This window comes from Podarcis pityusensis (assembly GCF_964106645.2).
Source record: "Podarcis pityusensis genome assembly, chromosome: 5".
Lineage (NCBI taxonomy): Eukaryota > Metazoa > Chordata > Lepidosauria > Squamata > Lacertidae > Podarcis > Podarcis pityusensis.
This window is the reverse complement of record NC_138032.1, coordinates 57,598,767-57,623,785: the sequence shown is the minus strand read 5'-3', so window position 1 is coordinate 57,623,785 and position 25,019 is coordinate 57,598,767. Positions and strand designations below refer to the sequence as shown.

Genomic DNA, 25,019 nt, shown 5'->3' with positions numbered 1-25,019 from the left:
TTGATCCTTCTTATAATGATTACCTGTCTCTCAGATTGAATTGCAACATAAACTGAATAAATAAAGGAGGCAATTAAGAAACAAGCTATCAAGAAGGAATCTGGTATTAACAGACACATCACATTGCTTTAGCAGGCTGTGCAATGTTGCCTTCCCACAGTGCCTACATCAGGCTTCCTCAGCCTCGGCCCTCCAGATGTTTTTGGCCTACAACTCCCATGATCCCTAGCTAGTAGGACCAGTGGTCAGGGATGATGGGAATTGTAGTCTCAAAACATCTGGAGGCCCAAGGTTGAGGAAGCCTGGCCTACATGACCCAGAGTCCTATCTACTCTTCAAGAGAATGAGTTCCATTTTCAAAACAACTATCCAGTGAAACTACTAGAGAAGGAAAAGCTATTAATCCAGAAATATCATTGTTCCAACAGGATGAGAAAGCTAAAAGCCTACTTTTAAAGCAATGATTCAGAGGACTATATATAGCTTTATCTCAGTTTCATTAAGGTAACCGAATAATTCTAACAACAACAACTATTAATATGACTATTACAACTATTGCATTAGCAGCAGTATTTGGAAACATTGAAGATTGGTTGTCTAAGATCCTACATACTTTGACTGATTCCATTGGTATGGACAAACAGTATCTCAAAACACTGTACTCCATTGGCAATGTAGTTGTTATAGTTATGTTTTCTGAATGCTACTTTCCAGGGTAGCAAGTATTTTGCTAACATCTCATTTATCCTCACAAAACTTCACTGATGCAGCTTAAAAAATACTTTTCCAAAACCACCAACTGAGCTTCATTTTATTGTATGTGTATATATGTGTGTGTGTGTGTGTGTCATGTGTACACATACACACACCACACAAACACTAATTTTGCATAACCACCCATAAGGAAATGTTCTCTGGGTGGCTTACAAAAATTAAATGGCTAAAATAAAATATTTAACATACAATATAAAGCAATAAAAACAGCATAAAATTTGATTGAATGAAGACGAATCATAAAACTGAGACGTCCAGATTAAAATTTTTTTTAAAAAAACTTGTTTAATAGGCCTCAAATGGAAAAAAAAAGTATTCATTTGGTGATGAAAAAAACATAAGGACTGCTTGGGAATGGATATGAACTTGAATCACGTGGAGCAAGCTGGATATTATTCAGGAATTAGTAGTTAAAACTGAAGGCTGTTGTGTAAACATGCCAAACGCTATGAAACAGTTTCTTAATATAAAGTGTGTATTAGTATCCTGTGACGAGAACAATACCCGAATGCAACTATCAACACTAGAATTGATGCAACATGTGGAAACTTGAGATGTCTCCAAGCATCTTTGGCTCTAGCATTCAGGGTAGCTAACCTGTGGTCCTGCAGATGTTGCTAGACTACAAACTCCATCTCCCCCGAGAACTGGCCATTCTGGCTGGGGAATAACAGGCAGCACTGTTTTAGCTACCCCTATTCTAGATGATCAAGTCTCAAATGCTCCAAAAGATAAATTGTCACTCACTGCTGCTTCATTCTGTACAGGGAAAGAGAAATTGCTTGTCTGCAACGTACTACAGAATGCCCAAGGAAAGAACCTGTGCCCAAGCAGTTTCAAACACCAATAAGAGTCTGGAGAAAAGAAGCACAACCCCATCATAAGCAAGAGAAGGCTTGTGAGCCTTTTGTGTCATGGTTTTTTTAAAAAACACACATCAAGAACTTTCAGGCCTGGTAAGGTTTACATGTAAGCATTTCAGTTTCCACTCAAGTCCCTTTGCTTAAAAATGCTTCACATTTTGGAAATTTGGGCCTACATCTACTCACCTTGATGCTCTTGCAACATAGAATTTGTCTAGTTTAGTAGAAAAAAAGGATAGTCTGTGACAGTTCTGCAAGTTCTTTTTTTGTTGTTGTTCAAAATGCTTAAGACATAGAGCAGGTTTAAAGCCTTTTTCCTTTAGCGCCATCATCAGAAAACTCATTTCCTTATGTTCTCTAGTAATATTCTTGGTGCATACAAATGTGAAATACTAGCACCTTTGCCTCTGATATTTCCCAGTCATTTTCACTCCTCGTGATCAGCAAAAAAGCAGTCAATATGGCAGTTAGCCAAAGTACTATAGCTTTGGAAGATTAAAACTGATTTGCCCCAAGAGGAGGCAATCTTGCAGTTCATTTTCTTTTGGATATAATTTTCCATCTACTTTCTTAATGGCCCCATAGATGTAAGTATTAAGGAATAAATTTACTTTTACTTTAAAAAAAATATGGGCATAGAAAACCTTGCAATTTTATTTCCCCACTAATTTTAACCCCCCCCCCAGCACAATATCCTGTATTTGCAAGGAAAATGCATATTATTTTTATTGATAATCTTAAATTGGGTCTCTTTTCTGAAAGATGGAAGAATGCTTAACCTACTTCGTTGTTAAAATCACAGAGCAAGTCAAATTAGGAGCAACTTGTATTAAAATTACAGCCTCAAGTTATACAGAACTCTTCCTTAAGATCAGGGTGTCCAAATAAAGGATGGGGGGGACGACAACACGAGGTTGGTCATGATATCTAGCATAGCTTCTTTGTCTATAGAATTTTCTAGTCTTGAGAGGAAAAAAGAAAGCACTGGCATACTTAATTAGGCAATTGTTAGAATAATAGAAATGGAAATAATCTCGGCAGTTGTCTAGTCCATCCTCAGGGCAAAATCTGCAATGCAGGATACAACTGCAGCATCCTGGACAGATGGCCTTCTAACCTCTGCTCAAATACCTCCAGTGGAGGAGAGCCTGCCACATCCTGAGGCAGTTTTCTCCATTTCTGAACAGCTCTTACTCTTAAGATGTCTTTTCCCAATTCTTAGCTGAAATCTGCTTCCCGGAAATTTCCACCAACTGGTTCTACTCTGGAGCAATGAAGAACAAAACTGGTTCCTCTCCTATGTGACAGCCTATCCGATATTTTAAAAGCTGCTACCATGTCTCCCCCTTAATCTTCTCTTCTCCATGCTAAACATACCAAACTCATTCAACATTTCCCATAGGACTTTGTTTCCAGGCTCCTCACTATCTGGTTCCACTCTTCTGCACACATTCCAGCAGGTCAATTCCCTTCTTAAAATATAATACCCAGAAATGACCAGTGCAGAACTGAGTGGTGTTTATACAATGTGCCTCTTAATACAGCCTAAAATAGGGCTAATCTATATGCCAGAGTTACTAGCTACTGAGAATCACCATGGAGTTCACTGGAATTTTCTACTGCCCCCACTTCCCACCCAGGTATAAGCAAGCAACTTATGGGTCTGGATCTTATCTACCTACACTGCTTTCTTTCTAAACATGCAATCTGGCCTGCCATTCTAAGCAACCAGTACACTGCAAGCTGTGTTTGGTGAGGAGAGGGAAGGAGGCAGAAGATTCCTCTATGCAAATTTTTCTCCAACTAAATTTCAACTGATGCAGTTGAATCCAGACTGGTGTGTATGTGTGTATATGTGGGAACTCTGCCCATGTTTTCTAATTTCCTCATTATTTCTATCATCAACACAAGAACCTATTACCGGATAAGAGTATGGTGTTTGGAGCGAAAGAAGATGGTGTGAATAAACTCTGATTATCTTTGTTATCCTGATTTTGTGACCAAATCCTAATATTCTGACAATCTGAATGGTAATACAGCACTTAATTTCCTGCGCCATGATGCCAAGGATCAGCAGCAGTAAATGTTACAAACATCTTTTTCGTACAATTCCTGTACTGATATAGTGAAAATTGCCCCTGGAAAAACAAGTAAAGTATTGCAGCCACTTTTCAGAAATAGCTACTACCTGATAATGACTTATGATAAACTTTCTGAAGTAGTTCTATTTTAATTTAACACATTTGCCTCTATTTAATTACTTAGTTCACACCATAGCTTTTCTAAGTAACAAACACATCAACGCGTTCTTGCTCCTGACACTTGCTATGACAGAGTGAAAAATAGCAACGCTTGCAATGTGACTAACACCAGTTCAGTGGCTTGCTTTATATAAATAAAGAACAAGCTCTTGCAAAGCTTCACTTAATTCAGAGGTATTCAAGATGATTTTGCAAAAAACAAAAACAAAAAGCAACCATATTCAGAAATTTGGCATAACAGATAGGGCTAGCTCCAAGGAGGTTGAGAGTGCATCCCCAAATAGCTCACTATTAACCCTCTTTTGCGGTATCCCTATGGTGATCAAAAGCAAAGGCACTTTTCACATCCTCAGTGCTTTTCTTTATCATCCATATCAGGAATGAGGAATGGGAAACCTGTGGGTCACAATATGTTGTTTGACTAACTCATTACCCTGACCACTGGCCATATTAAAAGGTAAAAAAGTTAAAGGACCCCTGGATGGTTAAGTCCAGTCAAAGGCGACTATGGGATGCGGCGCTCATCTCACTTCAGGCCAAGGGAGCCGGCATTTGTCCACAGACAGCTATCAGGGTCATGTGGCCAGCATGTCTAAACCGCTTTTGGCACAATAGAACACCGTGATGGAAACCAGAGTGCACAGAAACACTGTTTACCTTCCTGCCACAGCGTTACCTATTTACCTACATGCACTGGCGTGCTTTCGAACTGCTAGGTTGGCAGGAGCTGGAACAGAACAACGGGAGCTCACTTTGCCATGGGGATTCGAACTGCCGACCTTCCAATTGTCAAGCCCAAGAGGCTTAGTGGTATTGACCACAAAGCCACCTGTGTCCCATATTAACTGAGGCTGAAAGACATCCAATAACATATGGAGGGCCACAGAGTCGCCACACCTAATCTTCTATATATTTTTGAAACTGGGTTGTCTGTTTGTTCTCTCTTAAGTTCAGAATCCTCTTGAGATATCATTACCTGACTTTGCACGAGGATTTCCAAGGTGGAGGCAGAAGTTTTTGTTGACATTCAGGTGCTGGCTGTCACTTTGAATGAAGATGGAAGAGTGAAACATGGCTTCACACAATTTTTGGTGTGATGGGTCCAAACTCAAAAAATTAAACTCACAAATTAAACTATCAATTTAAAAATCACAGTGCTCTTTGGTTTATAAAAATTCCCAGGTCAACCAATATATAAAGAACAGTATCAGATAGCTTGTTAATTCCAGTATTGTAAGACTGACTCAGTTGCATGCTGTTTTTCAAGGAGGTGAATATTAACTATGACCCATAAAAAGAAATGTTTCTTCATTTATTTATTTATTTATTTAAAATACAAATCCACTCAATAAGACAACATTTCAGGGAAAACATTTCACCTCAGTTCCTCTGCTGAAATTATTTCCTGTATGTTTCAATACAGTGGTACCTCAGGTTAAGTACTTAATTTGTTCCGGAGGTCCGTTCTTAACCTGAAACTGTTCTTAACCTGAAGCACCACTTTAGCTAATGGGGCCTCCTGCTGCTGCCATGCCGCCGGAGCCCGATTTCTGTTCTCATCCTGAAGCAAAGTTCTTAACCTGAAGCACTATTTCTGGGTTAGCGGAGTCTGTAACCTGAAGCGTATGTAACCTGAGGTACCACTGTACATTAATTTTAGTAACAAGATAGCTGCATTCCTCCACTCTCTAGCATTAAATGTACAGTGAACTAAATTTGCATGGCAATATTTTCCTGACTTAGGGCTCATCCAAACTTCTGCTTGGCCTGCAAGTTTCGCTGGAGAAATCCACTCTTTACCGCTTAATCAGAACAAATGTAAATCAGGTTTTCTGCGGATTGATGTTTGCTCCAATTCAGCCATAATTTTTCATAATGTTTCCAGGTAAAGCAGTGGGGCAAATGGAAAAGCACTTGGAGTTGTGCTTAAAAAGCACAGGACTGTGGAAAATCTCTTGGACCTCTGCTTTCTAGGCACGGGACAAACAAAGTTTGGGAAAGCCCTGAATCTGAATGAAGTGCTGGGTATATTACAGATGCCTGTCTTCCCAGACAGCATGTTTCTCAAGTTATTTTAGCAAAATATTTCCTGAAAGTGTCATCTACTGCCATATAATGCAATTAAGTAAGTGGGCCAGAAGAAGTCTCCCTTTGTTAAATGATGTTGAAATCTTTGCTGACTAGGACTAAACAAAAATAGAACAATAGCAATTCATCTGGAAACATTCATACCAGGGAACATAGTTTAGATAAAGGGCTCAGATCCCTTAGGAATAAAAATGCTTAGAGATTCTCCTGCCCCACCAATACAAGTCCAGTTGTTCTGAACCCCTGGCCTACCTGGCAGTATGTCAAGTCTAAGTCCAGGGATCAAGCCACACAAGCAAAGTCCAAAGGTCAGAAAACGCAGACTAGGGTCAGTTAAAGTAGCCAAGTCTGAAGTCCAGATGTCAGAACACAGTCCAGAGCCAAACCTGAAGCACACTCCCGCGTCATCCAAGCCAAGCTCCATCAACATGAGAAGTTGAGCAGACACAGCAGCTCAGCTCTGCTTCCCTTTCATACTTTGCATGCTGATTGCAGCATCTGGGCTTGATGAGGCACATGACCCTCACCTGTTCTGAGCCCACTCCAGCTGAGGAATCACTCACCTCCTCCCAGAGCTAATAAGCCCCACCTGGCCAACTAGGGAGCTGGGCTGTGGGCCCTTACCTGCCAGCCTCCTAGAGTGCCACTCCTGCTATTCCCTATGCCTCAGAGCCCACCTTGTTCATCGGGACGGGGGCCCCTCTGGCTCTGGGTCCTGCTGCTCTGGTTAAGGTGCACTAACCTCCATCCCCTCGCTATCTTCTGTCACCCTGCGAGTACTTCTTTCCCCATTCCCTGCTTGCTCCAGTCCTGGCTACACCCCTTGCTGGGGTCCTCTTTTTCCTCTTCCTCCTCCCCGTCGTCCTGCCAGTTCATGACACCAGTAGATTTCTCCAAAACCACCACCTTGCTGTCATCAACAAACTCACAGTTTTCGGTATTATTATAGTGAAATGGGGTTTAATATGTAAATATTCCACAGCACAAATATTTCAGAATTTAAGCTGCACCCGATTTGCTTATTACCATTTTAGCAGAACAAGCATTGACAATAATAAATAAAAAGTACTAGAGAATGTGACTAAATAAGATCAACTAGCAGCTGAGCCCTCCAGCAATACAGACACAAAAGATCGTATATAAAAAGAAGGGATATACATGGGAAGTTCACTGAACTAAAGAACACTTTAATTTTATAGATCTCATTAGCTTCATAAAATACATTTCACATTCAGAAGGTCTTGAAAATATTATACCTTCCATCAATCTTTGAGAAGAAATCACTAATGAACACAGAGGCTTCCAACTCCATTTCTGTGATCACCTCATTGATTAATTCTCTGCACAAGCACAAAAATATCAGATTGTGTAGGATGCATTTTATTTAGAAGTCAGTTCCCCCCTTGCTTTTTCAAGTTTTAGAAATGTTACAGCTGCTGGTTTTTCCTGCAAAGCATATTTTTACTCTCATTTATCCTTTACATTTCAAGTTCAATTTTTAATTTCTAGTTCAATTAGCAATCGATGCAATCTTGTTATGGGAAACCCGGATGTGTCTTGGAAGCTTGGAGCAGAGACGTTATGCTAGATTTATCCAGCTTGTGAGTCACTATTGCTTATTGGGGAGGATGGGAGGGAAGGTAGCACCATGCAAGCACATCAGTGGAGTTAATTTGCTGCACCTGCCAGTGTGTTTGCATTGTGCCAGTCTCCCTGCTGCCTTGCCCCTCTCCTTTTTGGTAAGCAGCAGCAACGCACCTGCTGGGAAGCTAGAGTACCAGCTCTGCCCCACCTGGCAAGCTGCTTCTGCCTCCATCTTAACATCAGCACTGTTGGGCAAGCTTCACAGGACAGCTTCTCTGTTACTGATCTTCTGCAATATACTATAATGTCATAGGAAAGTGCTGGGTACATTCTGGGACAAACCTTTTGGCTGCATGGGCAATATCTGTCAGGTGAGTGGGGCTGCTCACCTGCCTATCACTTGGTATCACAATGACATCATGTGCAATGTGCTTTGAACTCCCAAGGTCAGGCCTTCAAACACCTTGCAAGGCACTACTAAAAGGGAGGCTCTTTTCCTGTTGTTTTAGCAGAGAATCTCATGAATTTTGCATAGAAGCTCCTGCTAAAACAATGGGTGCTTTTGATCCATAACCCTTCACGATTCAAGGATGGGTGGGTATCAGAACCTACTGCTGAAAAGGCAGCCTCTCCTCCCCCTGCCCTGCTCCCACTCACATGTTTAACTGGGATTAAAACTCCGTTGGTTAGAGTTTGGTGCTGATAATGGCCAGGCTGCAGGCTCAATCCCCATAAGGCACAGCTGCATATTCCTGCATTGCAGGGGGTTGGACTAGATGATCCTCATGTTCCCTTTCAACTCTATGATTCTATATCATTGGAAGGGTGGTGGAGGGAAGAGGAATGGCAACTGTTCCCTCCCCCGCTCATAATTAGATGATACAGGATATTGAGGATGCCTGAGAAGCTAGACCCGCTCTCTTAAGCATGTGGCACAACCTTTTACAGCACACATGGTATATTTGGAAACCAATTCAATTTAGAAAACCTTCACTAAAGATCAAAACCATGAAAACCTCTCCAGTAACACGCAAAAGGTTAGCATCAAAATAAAATAAATCTTAATGAGTAAATTAGCAATACAGTCAAAATCATATTCCTCCAATAATGATTTTGGAAATTACTGAGGCTCAGATTAAAGCTCACTTCTATCTTATCCATATGCTTGAGATACTCAAAACTGCCCTTCCACATCCCATTGAATCTCCTTTTCCCCCTTCTGCTCTGTCCTCACTTGACCCTCACGGAACCAAGTGAAATGTGGGAGCCTCTAAAATGCCAGTAAGATTGAGGACATTGAGAAAGTGATAAGCTAATAGCTGCAGATTCAGCATGACCATCCACAGACTTAACAAGAAAGGCCAGTTCCAGTACCAAGGAAACAGGTGCCCTGCTCAAATGATACCAGACACTGTCCAAAGGGCAGAAGAACGCTAAATACTATTCTGTGGGGTGGCAGGCTTAAGTAATTAATGTGGAAACTAAGGGAGCCTATAAGGATTAAGAAGGGAAAGGGATCGGCTTAGATCTGTTTCCGATTCTCATCTCTACAACAGTACCTCTGACAAGTTCAATTTCATTGATGCAGAGTTATCACTTATAGGCTTGCTACGATAAATCAAAGTTCTAGGAAATAGATGGCTTAAGAAACAGATCCATTATAGTCCACACGCTGCTAGAATACTAAGTCCCTAAGCACACATGTGATGTCATTATCAACAGGATACTAATGTCAAGCAGAAAACTGCCTCAATCTTGACTGTCAAAGATAAAATTTTGGAATAGGAGCCTTTTCTCTCTTGCTGAGTAACTCCAATTGAAAGAAGCACTGCACCAAGGTTTCTTTTTCTTTCTTTCTTTCTTTTTCTCGTTAGGTGTACATAAGAAAAGCACCAGGAGAAATAAGGATCTAAACAACATAATGTGTGTGTTCACTTTTAAATGTTAAAACATGACAGCTACAACAGAAAGGAAAGTTCTGCTAAAGGTCAAGGGATTGTGGAACTCGTTCCAAAGCTAGGATTCTTTTAAAAATAATGATAATGATAATCATCATCACAACTTATTCTACATACAAACATTTAGTATATTACAGATGATTCTTGTCTGCACGCAAAAAGATCCACACAGAGCTTCATAAAGTAGGGTTACCAGACGTCCCCGGTTCCCAGGGACAGTCCCCGGATTTGCAAATGTGTCTCCGGACAAATTCCATCCCCGGAATGTCCCCAGATTTGCAAATCTGTCCCCGGGAAACGTGGCAGCCGCCACCTTAGCAGCCCAGAGCCAGCCTGTTAGTGCTGCCCACTGCTGTGGCACCTGCCATTTTTCCTGCGCCACGGCAGCGAGCATCTCCTGAAGCCAGCCAGAGCCAACTTCACTACCAGGCTGGCCCCTCCTGGGCAACAGCCGCCCGTCCATGACTCCCGAGCCTCCCCTGATCTGTCAAAACAAAGGGGGAAGGGGGAAGGAGATCGGGGAAGGCTCGGGAGTCACTGGCAGGCGGTGTACCATTGCCCAGTTTTTAAAAAAACTTTGCGCGTTTATGTTTCATAGGGTGCAAAAGAAGGGCTTTGCACCTTTATACAATATGCATGTGTGCTTGAGCCCAGGGTCTTTTGCCTCACCATCCCCACTACTGACTCCCTGTTGCTACTCAGCTTAAAAAAAAAAGTGTCCCCGGATTCATTGAAAAAAATCTGGTAACCATATCATAAAGCCCTGCTTACTTCTCCTACTCTCTACTCCCCCAAGTATACATGTATGGCAGAGTTGTCTCGGAAATAGAAGATCTGTATGCATCCCTTCCGATCTGTCAAGTTACATAGAAAGCTTGCCTGAATGACTGCACAGACCACACCCATCTGGAACATGTACACCAAAGGGGAGGAACAGGAATGTCTTTATCTGTTCAGGAGACACCGACACAGAGAAAGATCATGCTCACCGTTTTTAAGATCTATAAATATATTAAAATATTTATGGCATGTGAAGAATAGTTAAAATGTGGGCCACATTTCTTAAGTTTCAATGTACAACTGGTGATACCCAGAGAGTTCACTTCCTACTACTCTTCTGAGTTAATTACTTGATTCGCAGTTTTCAAACAAATAAAGCATCTTCCAGGGTGTTTTGGCTGCACTCCCATGTCCATTATCTTAAGTCATCCTGAGGTCACTATAAACGCTTGCCCAGCTTCCCATATACAAGGTATTAACAACAGTATTCTTTTCACCATCTGGAATTTAAAGAGGAGCTTGGAAGAAGGTCAAGATGGGTTAGCAGAATGGGACATCTCACTACACCACAATATTGGACAACAGCCTGAGGATGGAACAAGTATAGGCAGCAGATAGAAGGCAGAGGATCTGAGACAACCCTGGCTAGATATGCAGGATTTAGTTATTTTCATCTCCTGGCTAATTAAGTGATAGAAAATTTGGTCGAGGAGAGTGTATCGGAGCAGTGGATCAAGCTTGGCATAAATCATTAGGTTTAAAATATGATAACGGCAGAATTTCAAATCGTTGAGTTTTTTTTATTTATTTAGTAAATTTGAATACTGCCTTTCATCCTTAAATCCTATGGCGGTTGTCCCATCATTTCCTACTTGCTCTGACCTACAATTTAGGGTCAAACTAGACATGGCATTAAATGTGTCTTTGCATTTAATGTGCACACTTAAGAAAATTCAAACAGTGTGTGTGTGTGTGTGTGTGTGTGTGTGTGTGCGTGCTTAAAATTAAGTTAACCCTTTCATCCCTTGCTGCAGTTTTGTCAAGAACCCTTTCTCTGCCACTGCTATTTTCATTGGAATGAAATTTCCATTGATATTTCTCATCAGCAGAAGCAAGCATCCATGTGCTACAATCTGACAGGAGCTGCTCATAGGAGCTGATAAGCAATAGTTCTTCAAGTCCTGCAAATTAAACCTTGTGTATCATGCATTTAAGTTTCCAGCGCACCCACATGTTGGGGACATGTTTAATTAACAGTGAGAATGATATGAAAATCCTAAAAATAAGCTCCAGGGAAGCATCTTTTTAATAAATGGGTTTATGACATATTTAAGAGCAGAACACACACATTCCTGCATCTTTCTGCTGTTTGTAGCAACAGAGTAGTCTATACTATACTCTTGACATCAAGACTAGAATGAAATGTGATGTTGAACAGAGATTTGCCACTGAAAACAACAATAAAATCAATAACCATTTCGCGTGGGAGTGCAGTTTCTGGCCTCCACGCATCGGCAGAGAGCGTATAAGCATGCCCCACCCCCGTTCTGCCCTTTTTATGAGTTTTTTTAATATACCACTTTACATTTACTTTATATTTACATTTATATGTTGCTGCCATCATTTTTGTATTTTTTTAATGTTGACATTTTTGAATTTGGTATATTATGCTTAATGATTTATAAGCCTTCCAGGATGCAGTAAACATTATATGATACTTAAGAATTTGTAACCTTCTCCCCAGATTAATTTGCATTGCTGTGTCAGCTCTCAGTCATGACGGAACCAATCTTGGCCAACTCACCAACTTAATCGAGAGGAGGAAGAAAGAGGTTGGCGGGGGGAACTCAACTGCAACTGACAAAGCAGTATTTTTATTTCTTAAAATGGATAGGAACTTGAACCTAGCTTGAAAAGGTAAATAACTATTTCTCAAAGGGCTCTTATTTATTGACAGAAAAATTATGTTATACATAATGTACAGCAAACACAGTCTACAAATATTCCATCACGTTAAAAGCTATTGTAATTTGGCTTTGACTTATTCATCCATAGAAACACACTAGGGGACAGAAATCAAAACAGGAATTGTACAATAGACTATATACTTTTTACTTCAGCATTAAACAGATTGTGACAATGTTTCTAAATAATGCTGCTGCACATGGTTGAAGCTGCTCTTGTTTGATGTTGATGTGAAGACAACAGACCCTACGGGTTGAATACCACTAAATCATTACACACACAAAATGATAACTGATTGAGCAACAAAATCTGTCCCCTCTCTTCTCCATATATATCCCCAGCAGTGTCCCCAAATCTTTCCTGGATGGTTGGTGTGTGTGTGTGTTCTGGGGCACATGCGGGTAGGAAAGAGAGTGAAAGTTCTGTTCAAGCATTGTTGATCTATTTTGATTGTATCTGTAAAATCTTTTAACTGAATACTAAAATGAAGAAGAAGAAGAAGAAGAAGAAGAAGAGGAGGAGGAAGAGGAGGAGGAGGAGGAGGAGGAGGAGGAGGAGGAATTTAACAGGCAGGAAAACACCAATAGGAAATTTGGGAGTGCGTGATGACTCAAGACAAAATGTTCTAGACAATTATGCAAAGAACTTCATCCAAGAATGCATTGGCAGAGACTGTTCCTTTTAATCATGATGATAAATGTTTTGCTTTATTCGGTCAACCACCACCAAATAAACATTTCTAGAGCATATTGGTAGCAATCAACCAGGACAAAAATCTAGTGGAAATCAATTACATCCTCTAACGTAATTCCTTGATGAATAAATTTTTTAGGCCAGCTGATGTTAATTCGATTTTGCAAGCACTGTGCATACGGAAGTCATGTACAGAGAAAGCAGAGTGTTAAGGCTGAAGTCCTATGCACACTTACATGAATATGATGTGCCATCAAAACTTAATATATAAAAGCAAAGAATTAGTGTTGTAAGGGGCACAGAAGATATACAGAAGATGCTTACTTATCGCTGTGGTGGTTGGGAATTACTTTGAGAATTTGAAAAGCATATAATGCTCAAAATCTGCGGGTCACTAACAAAGTACTGATAAGGGGAAGAGGGGCTACATTTCACGGCATGCTTGTTCTGAATTCTGTATACAAGTGACTCCCTACTTAAGAAGGGGTTATGTTTTGGGGAGCCCCCCCCCCACATAAAGGAAATTGAAAAAATGGGGAGCACCTGTTAAATGCCCTCCCTCTCTTCAATCCATACCAAAATGACTGTTCCAAAAATATCCACAACTAGAATTGAAGCTCTGGGGCCGGCAGGAGGCTAAAGGACATGTGGGAAAGTGGCTTCTGCTGTGCTACCCCGCACTTCAGCTGTTAGGTGAGGCGGCTGAGCAGCGTAAACTAAGCCCTTGTGTGCCTCTGGTCTTTGGGGGGGGGGGGCTTCCATTATCACCAACATCCTCTTTGGGCTCTGGGGAGGGTCTTCTTCTGAGCCCTGAGGACTCTCCAGCTCTCTCCCGCCATTTCCAGGTTTGAATTGAATTGTTTAATTATTTCCCAGTGCTGCACATATACATGGTCACGCATGAGCCCGCCACTCCAAAAAACCTATCGGCCAGATTTTACTAACATGGTACACAAGCAGCACAGAGTTTTCAGCTAGCACAACAGGGCTTCCTCCCCTCATGCATGCCCATGCCTCCCTGAAATCCAATCTAGAAGGTCAGAAGAATCCTCCAAACAGCACATGGCAGGGAGGAGGAGGACAGGAGGTATCATTCTGTCTAGCAAGCAGCAATTTTTGCTCTGGCAGAACAAACGTATTAGTGAGACAGTGAATTCCACCCTGTAGTTTTAAGTCATTAAGCAGCACTTCCCGTTTCAGTGACTTCATACATTTCAAAGATTATACTGTATTCCATAAATACTTATTGAGCACTGATATGTCAAGCACTGTGGATATATTGTATTCTGTTTTAAAGAGAGAAGTAGTATATGTCTGTGAAAGTCTCATAAACAAAAAGAAAATGAAATGTGACCCCCCCCCCCTTAAATGGATTAGAGCCCCATTTACTTTTGACAACATGAAACTCTTTCAGTTTCAATGCACATTTAAAAATGAATGTAAATACTGACATTTCACAGTGGAACAAAAGGTTTAAGCTATGACTGAATAATGTTTTTATATTTTTGCTTTGTCATTAAGCAGGTAATGGAAGGGGCAAACAACAACAGTTATTTGGTGGACATATTATTTGTTGAGATGCTTCTGCTAAGAGTTAGTGATTAATATGATTAAAGGGGACAAAGGTAGCATTTTATACAGTATGATACAGCATATGAAGTTGCCCAATGATGCTCCCAAACATTTTAATTAAGAACTCACCCAACTGACTTGTGTCTTGGGGTCCTTCTACCTGAACAAAGCTACCATGCATTCATATACATCTTTCAATGTTATGCGGTGTTGTATTTATCTATATTCAGTACCAGCAATCTACTAACTAAGCATTCTGACTTGGAGTATTCTCCCTGCCCTTGATTTCCTCATTAGCGTTGTTGAAATCCTTCATTAAATGTTATTAAATCAGAATGTCTTGCTCCAATAAAAAAAACCAACCACCTAATTTCCCTCAATTAGTAAAAATGTTGCTAAGTTCCTGAAACATGGATCAACAATTAAAAATGCTTGATTTTTAAATGGCAACTTCCTGGCTACACAGTTTTCCTACTAGCATCACAGAATACACACTAATATGTACAAAGGGGGGGGGGATTCATTTTCCTTGTGGCCAAGCAGATGACAGTTACTGTGGGCAACTAAGATTTATCGTTAATGGCATTTTGGGGGAAAGAAACATGTTGTATTTCTCATCAGCTTTCTACATGAGTACAACAAGGCATTGACAAGAACTCCTGTCCAGTCTAGCCTCAGAGCTGTTTCTCACTGCCTTTGAAAGACACAAATACACTCTTGGGAGTCGCACCCTTGTCTTGTGCCAAGAAAACAATCTTCAAATGACAACTGTAACATGCACAACTGTGTCAGGTGGAACTCATGCTCCCTCCGGAGTTTTGCTCACTTTCTTCCTCTTTAAACCACAGCCTTCTCTTTCATGACTAATGTGACAACGCTGCCCAGAGTCTCCCTCAAAAGAAAAAATGGACAGGTGATAGGCTAACATCTTCATAAACTGCTGTGGGATAACAAATGTAAATTCTGTCAAAGCTTTCTCAGCCACTTACATGTATAAATGCAGTAAAAATTCTAAAGCAAACAGAACTCTGAAGAGCCTCCTCATTAAAATCCCAAAAAGTATAATCCCATGCATGGCAACATGCAAATATACTTCATCAATTTTTAATGAAAATTGAGGGCCACGTCACATGAAATAGCTACTCAAAAGTACACTACCATACACAAGCTTTTGGCCAAACCTCCAAATGTACATATATATTTTTTAAAGATGTCTGTCAATAACAAGTGAACATAGAATTCAAATATGCCTGCTTTCATTTTAATTAAGTTCTATGGCACAATAAACTTAATTTGAGAGAAGCTTATGTATCTTCTCTGCCAAGGCACCATAGTTTAAATATTTTGGCACAGCTGCAGCTGAACTCTATGGCAGAAATAAAAACACACATAAAAAGGATTTCAAGTGCAATAATCTTATATCTGAGGAAGGCACTCCAAAAGCAAAACTTTGATACAAGCACCTATTGTGTGTTGAATACACCACTCAGGCAGTTTGGCTTGAGAACCTGCAAAAAATGTGGAAGTGAGAGGAGCAGAGGGCAAGGGGGGATAATCTTCCCATCATATTTTTAAGCCCCCGTTCACAGAACCTTTCCAGGTAGCTAGTAACAAAAGAAGCACTCAATAGGCTTTAATAAGAGGTTTTCATGTACTCATTTAGAATGAAGGTTAAATGGCACTTAGAAAATACAAACAGTTCAGTAGCACTAGGGGAGATGTGATTAAATCCAGTGGTGGTCAAGGGTATTAGGGGAATGGTAGTATGTCTGGTGGGGGGACGGGACACTATGCTCCTTCTGGAAAAGTTTGTTCGCCTTTGGTCCCGACCCTGCACTCACCTTTCACCGGTGGGCTCCTATAAATGACTTTGACTGGCTGGCTAAAACAGGTGAGGGTAATGGAATTCTAAACAGACATCCCCACTAAATTTATTGCAACAGTACAAATACATCCATTTTACAAGAAACAGGTTTCATGTTTTAAAGAGAAAACACACAAGGACCTTGTGGCGTTTGCCCTCCTAGCTGTGTGACATCATACTGGGTTCATAAGGATAGGGTTAACTAATTGTAAAATGACTAACCCATAGGAACCCAAGGGGAGGAGTTAGAGTTGTTAAGAAGTCAGTCTGGGGTTAGAGAAAAGAGAGAGAGGATAAGTCTGTGGGTTGGGCTAGTCTGATGTGAGAGAGTGAGAGAATTGGTTAAGAGGAGTCAGTCAAACAGTTGAGATAATCAGTCAGAAGGCATTAGGAAGGTATAGGCCGGTAAAGAAAGTAAGGTTAAGAAACTGACAAGAAAATTATCTGAGAAACCATAAACTTGTTAATGCTTATAAAATAAACTTGTTTATTTGGTTTGATTTTAACAACTGTCTGGACTCCATGTATACCCGAGAGTAACGGGTTGGTGGCAGTGGGGAAGTGAGCACAGTGGTGGCACAGGGATCAATAGACCGTCAAACATCCGGGGACCCTGTGTGATCGCCACAGACCTGTACCTGAATGTTCGCTCCCTTGACTTGTGGCCCAAGAGAGAATCAATGGTTTGTTGAGAAAACATTAAACAAAATGAAAAATACACATTGGAAAAGGGAAAACGAAGCTTAATAGACTGAGAGCATGCAGATACAAACACTGCACATCAACACACATCAGTATTGAAATAGTAATTTCAGGCAATGTTCAGTGATTTTCATTTGTACTTACTTATTCTGCATCATGTTCATGATAACCCAGTCAGAGGGATAGACGTTCTTCCCAATGAGATTCTTGAACATGATAAATGTCTCCATCAAGAAGTCCTGAAAGAATAAGGAAAACATATGAAGAAGAATGTGTGTGTGTGTTTTTGATGGAAGCTGGCTGAAGAAAAAGTCACTAGATTAATGACCAGATTTCAAAAATTAAGGACAAATATGGCAAAACTAACCAGCTCTAACCAATGCAATAAATTACTGCGATAAATGAGTTACTGTAATAAACAATAATTAATTACTTGATTACACAATATGATACTGCTGAACATAATTAACCTGCTGGATTGATGACCAGATTACAGAATTACTTCTTGCCGGACAAATACAGCAGAACTAACCAGCTCTGGCCAATGCCGTACCAAGAGCAGACTGTTGTGCAGCCAAGTTGTATCGCAGGAATTTATTGCAAAATCACAACAAAAGCGATATAGACTGAAAAGAAAAAAATACAACCATGCAATGTGTAATGGATGCCTTGGATTAATATTTAAGGAATGGTGGAAAATATGAAGAGCTAAAGTGCAGCTGATGTAACGGATTCATTTTAATTTGCCAAGATTTTTAATGTTATGTGGCAACATATTAGCTTCTGACCCAACAGGAGTTTGTCATACATATAAGAGGCCAAAAGTTTCAGTAGATGGGGGCAGAGGGGGTGGGACCACACACACATATACATTGATTTTGAATCAAATCCCTAAATTCAAAGAGTGACTATTGTGCAGTCACCACTGTCATGACTCACACCCAAGACATTGGTGAAAAACAGTATTTTGACAAGAATAGAATAACCTTGCACTGCAGACTTAGAATTTGTGATTGACAGTGGTTAACATGTGTTGTTTGCGTTACATAAGGGAAATGTTTTATTCTAGGCACATACTTAACAAGCTCAGTAAATGTGTCCTCACTTTAAATGATCAAACTGCATACTTTACTACTCTTCCTCCCCTGTATCTTGGTAAAAGCTTAACATTTCCTTTTCTAGATCAGCCTAAATAGTTTGCTGACTGAATTATCATAGAGTCTTGCTTTCATTTAGATGCATGTTTTTCTTCTGAATAAAACGGTTTGCTTCCTTGCTACCTTGCTTCATAACTTAATAATCGAGACTTCAGTAGGATTTATGCTTATGTGAATGGGGGCAGATCTGGACCTACATAGTTAACTCTGAATATTTTATGGTTGCAGATGCATGCTCTCTTAAAGTAGATTTCATTTCATACTTTATTAGTTATACAGAGTGCTTCTGCTGTTGGATTTTCATATTTTTTTTCTGCTGCGTGCAAGGTGTATTTCCATATACTTTGCAGATTAACTTGAATATTTTACTAATCATGAAGTTGAAGGAACAGATTTTGGTATTGATTTGCTGATTCAGCGACACATGCTTAATCTGTTTGCATTTATGCTTAAATGCTCTCAGATTATAATCAGAAAAAACAAGTTTAATAGCACTTTCATTCCATCAGGATGCATCAGACAGAGCTCCTGCATTCTCCCTAACAGGTTCCATTATAACTGGTAATTGGAAAAAATTACCGGTATATACTTTAAAGGAAGTGGTGCCTGAGTTTGCTGTTTTTTTCTTCCTTCCTCATTCCCTTTTCCTTTTGTGCCATGTCTCTTCGGCTGTAAACCAATAGGCAGTCCTGTCTTGTTTTTATTTATCTTACATAAGCCACAGTGGGAGCCTTTTTAGCTCATAAGCAGGATAAAATTGCTTATATATTTATATAATTATGTTTTCCTTATTTTAAGAATAGGAATGCTGGTACCTGCTCTCCCACTGCACCTGCCCTGTGAAGCTCACTGGGCACAGATGTCAATCACCTTTCTGCCTTCCCTCAATTCTTGAAATAACCAAAAGGATGGGGAAATAATAATAATAAATAATTTTAATAATGTTATTATTTATACACCACCCATCTGGGGTAAATAATTTAAATGAAGGCAGAGTGCTCCTTTCACTGGTACTACTGCTGGTTTTTAATTTCCTGTCTACTTTCTCCCAAGGGAAATCCAGCCAGGCTGCGTCAGGGGGAAAAAGGTGAACATTTAGTCTTCAATCTTTTCTCACTGCCCACAAAAGAGGGAAAATACTGACTGGAGTATGCTAGGGTGAAAAAAATAACTCTCATTTAGTTTAACTATTCTGACATATTTATTTATCATTTTCTTTTGAGAGGATTTCCAAAGAAGACCAAGTGCTCAGATTGGCAAAAACAAGTTTTGTTTTTGTTTTAAAAAAGCTTGGATGTTTGGGAACATTGGAAGATTCAGGGTAGATAAAAGAAAGCAATTATTTGTGCAGCGCCTAGTTAAACTATGGAACTTGTTCCTTCAGGAAGCATTGAGGGCCACCAATTTGGATGGCTATAAAAGAGGATTAGAGAAATTCGCAGAGGACAAGGCTATCAATGGCCGCAATGACTATGTGCTGCCTGTACAATTTGCCTCTGAATACCAGTTGTTGGGAATCGCAGGTGGGCATAGTGCTGCTGTGCTCATGTCCTGCTTGTGAGCTTCCCACAGACATGTGAGAACAGGATGCTGGGCTGGATGGGCCTGGTCCAGCAGGATCATCTTTAAGCTGCATAAAGGTAAAGGGACCCCTGACCATTAGGTCCAGTCGTGACCGACTCTGGGGTTGCAGCGCTCATCTTGCTTTATTGGCCGAGGAACCCGGCGTACAGCTTCCGGGTCATGTGGCCAGCATGACTAAGCCGCTTCTGGCGAACCAGAGCAGCGCATGGAAACACCGTTTACCTTCCCGCCGGAGCGGTACCTATTTATCTACTTGCACTTTGACGTGCTTTCGAACTGCTAGGTTGACAGGAGCAGGGAGCAACGGGAGCTCACCCCGTCGTGGGGATTCGAACCGCCGACCTTCTGATTGGCAAGTCCTAGGCTCTGTGGTTTAACCCACAGCACCACCCGCGTCCCAATCTTAAGCTGCATACAATGCATGCAACTTTTAAAAATACCACTCTCACAACAAAATAGTAACACCAATGACAGATACAGCAGATTAGAAACAGCTGAATAGAAAAGGGGTAATTCCATTAAAATCCCTCCATCTGGCAGATCAAATGCCTGCCAGGCAGGAATAACAAAGACTGCACAGCATACAAGGTAGACGAGCCTTGCCTGCTCCAGCATGTCCTTTTTATTTATTTATTTAAAAATTTACACCTTGCCTCATCCACAGCTACTCAAGAGAGCTCCCAAAGAAACCAAAAGGGCATTATAATTATAACACCAGATCTAATACCCTACTTATACCAGTAATAATGTTACAGCACAGTCAGTGCAGAATGACAATATATTAGAGAGAGTGTAAAAAAAAAAGAGTGAGGTTCAGAGCATATTTGGAAAGGCTACTCCTCTTTTAATGGAATTTGTTGATGCTGTGACACAGAAAAGCAGCATGATTAATATTATAAACTATTACTCCATCCTGCCTATCAATTTACAGTTTTGTGCAACAGGAAAGAATATACTCCCCCTCACCCTTTCATCAGGCTCTTGAATGTTTTACACACCATGTAACATGGGCTTTTCCAGCTTAAAGTGTTTTGTTTATTTACTTATTGTTATCTACAGGCTGGCCTATAAGAAAGGCTCTCAGGGCAACATTAGAGGATAAAAACAAATCAAGTTAAAAACCCAATTATAATAACATGAACAATATATTAAAATATGATGCCACATAACACAAACAGTGGAAAAATAAAACAATGTCTAAAACAGATTTAAAAAGCTCCAGGGATGTAAAAGGCCTGGACACCAAATACTCATTTAAGTGGGTGTGGAGGTCAAGCACAGCAGGGGTTCCTCTGTGCCTCTATGGACAAAAATGGATCAAAGAAGAGCAGCCAAACCTGAACCTCGTTCTTTGGGGGAATTGCCATCCCATCCAGGACAGGTTGGACTCCCCTCCCATGAACAGACAAGCTATGTGTTAATAATCATTCTACCTTATCTGGACTAAGCATGTCAGCTGGGTTTGGTGAGAAGGCCACTTTTTGATGCAACTGCTTCCTGGATACAGTGTGTGATGGCCTGGGACTCGGGCTCAGACTCGGAACCAGAGGAGACGCAATCTGCACCGGATCCTTTGCCTCAGGCATCATCTGAACCAAGTCTGGGGCCTGATCCTGAAGAGTCTCAGTCCATACAGGTTCCCCTGCAACAAACACCAGCTGGGCCGAGTCAGGGGCCTGAGCCTACCCTGGCTCCAGATGCGGGGATTACCTCATTGCCTTCAGCTGCGCCATCACTTACAGCTGCTCCACTACCGGTTTGGTCAGGGGAGGCTAAGGCAGCCCCTGGGTCTAGTGATGATATTGAAAACTACTGAGGGATCCAGGAAAGTTAAAAGGATGACACTTTGCCTGCCGCTGTCTCAGCAGAAGTTATCCCATGGTAAGACCAAGGCAGTTTCTGTATCAAAAGCAGGCCCCAAACCTGATAGAAATGGATTTACAAAATCAGTTTTGGCCATGAGGATTTACAGCTGGCTGCCCATCACTCATTCACAGCCTGTCCCAAAGAAGGAAAACTAGCCATTGGCCAATAGTTGTTGAAACTGTCAGGTGCACTGTAGGTATTTTCCCCCAGGAGTGGTCATTAACTTGAGAAAGAGCAAACATATGTGCTAGGCTGCAGAAAGAATTTAGCTCCATTTACGCCACTAGTGGTAGTCTTCAGGATAAAATGGAGTTTACAAAACGAAAGAAAAAGAGGCCAAATGAAGCCAAAAGATCAACTGCTTTATAGCAGAAAGCAGCAATGAAAGTAATTTCCACATTTCCCAATAGTATTGGGGTCAGGGTAACAGACTTCCAAAGCAATACTTAAACGGACACAATGGGCAATTAAACTCTTAAAATGAAAGTACAAGCTTGACCCTGACTGAATAGGATCTACATAGCGAATTCTTTTCAGGCTCAGAAACAGCAGATTATGTTCCTATAACAATTCATGTGAGCAACTAAAGCTGAAAATCCTAAGTATAATTAGAGGGCATAAATCTCACTGAATCCAAGAGGACTTAATGTAAATATGCTTAGAAGTGGGCTGTAAAAGTCTCACAATTATTGCCAAAATCAGGGGTACCAATCTGGGACCCCCTAATCGTTGTGGACTGCAACTACCACATTCCTGACCGTTGTCCATACTAGCCCAGGCTGATGGCAGTCAGAGTCCAACAACATCTGAAATGCAGCATGCTGGTTACCCTGGCCTGATTTAAGGAAATGGCAGGAGAAAGAATAATATACAGTTCAGGTTGCCTCATATCTCAAAGGAATTGTAGAGCTTGGAAAGATGTAAAAAAAGTGGCAACCAAAATTAGAAATTGGTGCACTCAGATAATCCTTAAATAAAAGGAAGCTTGTATTGTACTGTATTGTATTGTATTGTATTGTATTGTATTGTATTGTATTGTATTGTGAAATAATCATTCATAAATAAAACAATCACTTTATTTTTCATGTGTCCAGGAGGAACAAAGGGATCGAGGCCATGAGCAGTGTCAAAGCAACAGTGCACCACTATAACCGGAGCAATGGTTGTAACAACTTTTAAGAAAAATATTTTTTCCCCATTCGAAAGAAGATAACTTGTTTTTCATATCAGTACTCAAAGCTCTTCCATAATTGACATTTTGTTTCTCAGCGCAATAAAGTGCTGGCTTTCATCTATAAGTCAAAACAGCCTGGACTAGCATTCTGAAGTTCTTACTGTCACACAAACCTGCTCAATTGCGTGGTGAGTTCCCGCCCCCCACCAAGGATAAATAAAGACACGAGACACCATAATTTAAGGTTAAATGGGCGAATTAGACCACAACTTTATTGAATTCAGGAATGAGAGGCATTGGCTTAGGCATTGGTCCTATCGACTATCCGGCTCCAGCCCATTTGCTGGAGACACGGGAAGGGTTAACACCATAGAGGGGGAGTCTCCTGCTGAGGCATGTCAACTAGGAGCTCCCCCGGGTCACCGCTCGGGGGCGTGCCTTTGGCCCACACCTCCATAGGCTTCGGACAGGGTCACGCCCCCCAGAGTCTTTTATCGGACCACCCTTCATTCACTGGGGGGAGGTGATGGCGTTCCTCCCCCCCCCACACACATCCTCTTAACCCCTTCTTACCAATGCCTAACCGCCAATGCCGAGAAGTTGTGACGAGTTGCTATGAGGTAGGCGAAAAACCAAAAGGCTGCAAATTGCCAATTGGGAAAAATTCCTACCATGCCCCTTGTGGCGACAGACTGAAGTCCATAGCAAAGTCAGAAACCTACCTAAAGGGAGGGAGGGTGGGAAAACGTGGGGGCTAGCCGGCAAGAGAGGGCGAGCCCCGGCCGCGCTGGCCCTAAATAGGGCAGGCCCCGCACCCCAAGCCACCCGATTGGCTGGCTGGGGGAACGACGCGGCTGGGATTCCCTCTGCTCTCGCGGGGGCTGAAAACCAGCCCCCGCTCACGTGGGGTGGGCGTGAAGCCCGCAACCCCACCTCCTGCTCAGGTTCGGAAGTGGCTTTGCTAGGAACACCAGGTGAGATCCTAGTTCAGAGACCCTACCTTCAGAGACTAGTTCAGTGGCTTCGAAGGCCTTCTCTTAGGTCCTTCCTAAGTTTTTCCAGCTATCTTTTAGATGCCTGGTGCACAATGTTTTGTTCTCTCAAGCCTTTGGCAGCATATACTGGTAGTTATGGTAGTGCTTTCATTGATTATTTCTACGTAAGCCACATGGAAATATGACTGGTGGAAAGGCAAGGAATGAATCTTTAAAATAAATATTTTAATTAATTTATTCATTTAACAAAAATTATATCTCTTGATTGTAAGCTGCTTACATAGAATGGTAAGGACAAATTACTTTCACTGTCATTAAAAACACACACACTAAATTTAGATAGTTGATTTATTTCCAAAGCTTAGGTAATGTTTTTTACCTTGGGGAAAAACAATATAAACAAATCTTTCAACCCTCAGAAATATAGTATGAAGTCTAGTTGGATTCTAGACTGGTTTTTTACTTTTTGCATGGGTTTGATAATATAGGTAAATGTGTGCGTTTTTTTCTTTTTCATTCACAGGTTGAATATGAAACTGTCTTTGTAGAATTAGCCCTATTATTCAAATACCCTTACTACTGACACATGGTTACATTATTAAAATGGCACTAAGTCTGATTTGCTGTAGCTGAAATAGCCAGCCCAAAAAGGTACCACCACAGAAATGATAGCTAACTATAGTTCATTAACACAGAAAGAAACCACCATGGTTTAATTGATTTGATTGCAGGATTATGCTAAGAAAATGGTTCTTTATTCTTCTATTATATATATGCTCAAGCAAATGGATACAATTGGAGAATATCTGAATCACATCTGCACTAAACTGAGAAATCTTATGTCTGTTCTTTGCCTCCACAATGTTGTCAGAAGATTCAATTCTCTCTCAAACTCTTTAAAATGCTGTACCACAGAATCCAACTCCCCTAGGTAACAGAATTTGTAATCTAACACAGTTGATCAGACTTCAGGTCATCTGCTAATTAATGGATCTCAGCCAACAAGTTTGGTTGTTACTTTGCAGCATGCATTTGCCATATGGCAATGATAGTTCCAGGTCATTAGAGAGGTATCTACTTAGCTATAAATTCCCTTCTATTATGCTCTAATTAAGTTGTACTATGCACTCAGAAAGAAA

General features: G+C 40.9%; 1 protein-coding gene across 4 annotated transcripts in view; it reads right to left on the bottom strand.

Moving 5' to 3' along the window:
- The window catches only part of DOCK1 (dedicator of cytokinesis 1), a 362,659-nt gene that overhangs the window by 116,022 nt on the left and 221,618 nt on the right, over window positions 1-25,019 (bottom strand). For all 4 annotated transcript variants that reach the window (XM_081005188.1, XM_081005189.1, XM_081005191.1 and 1 more), the window contains exon 29: window positions 17,249-17,343. In XM_081005188.1, coding sequence (XP_080861314.1) covers window positions 17,249-17,343 — 95 coding nt within the window. The remainder of the gene's footprint in view (window positions 1-17,248; window positions 17,344-25,019) is intronic.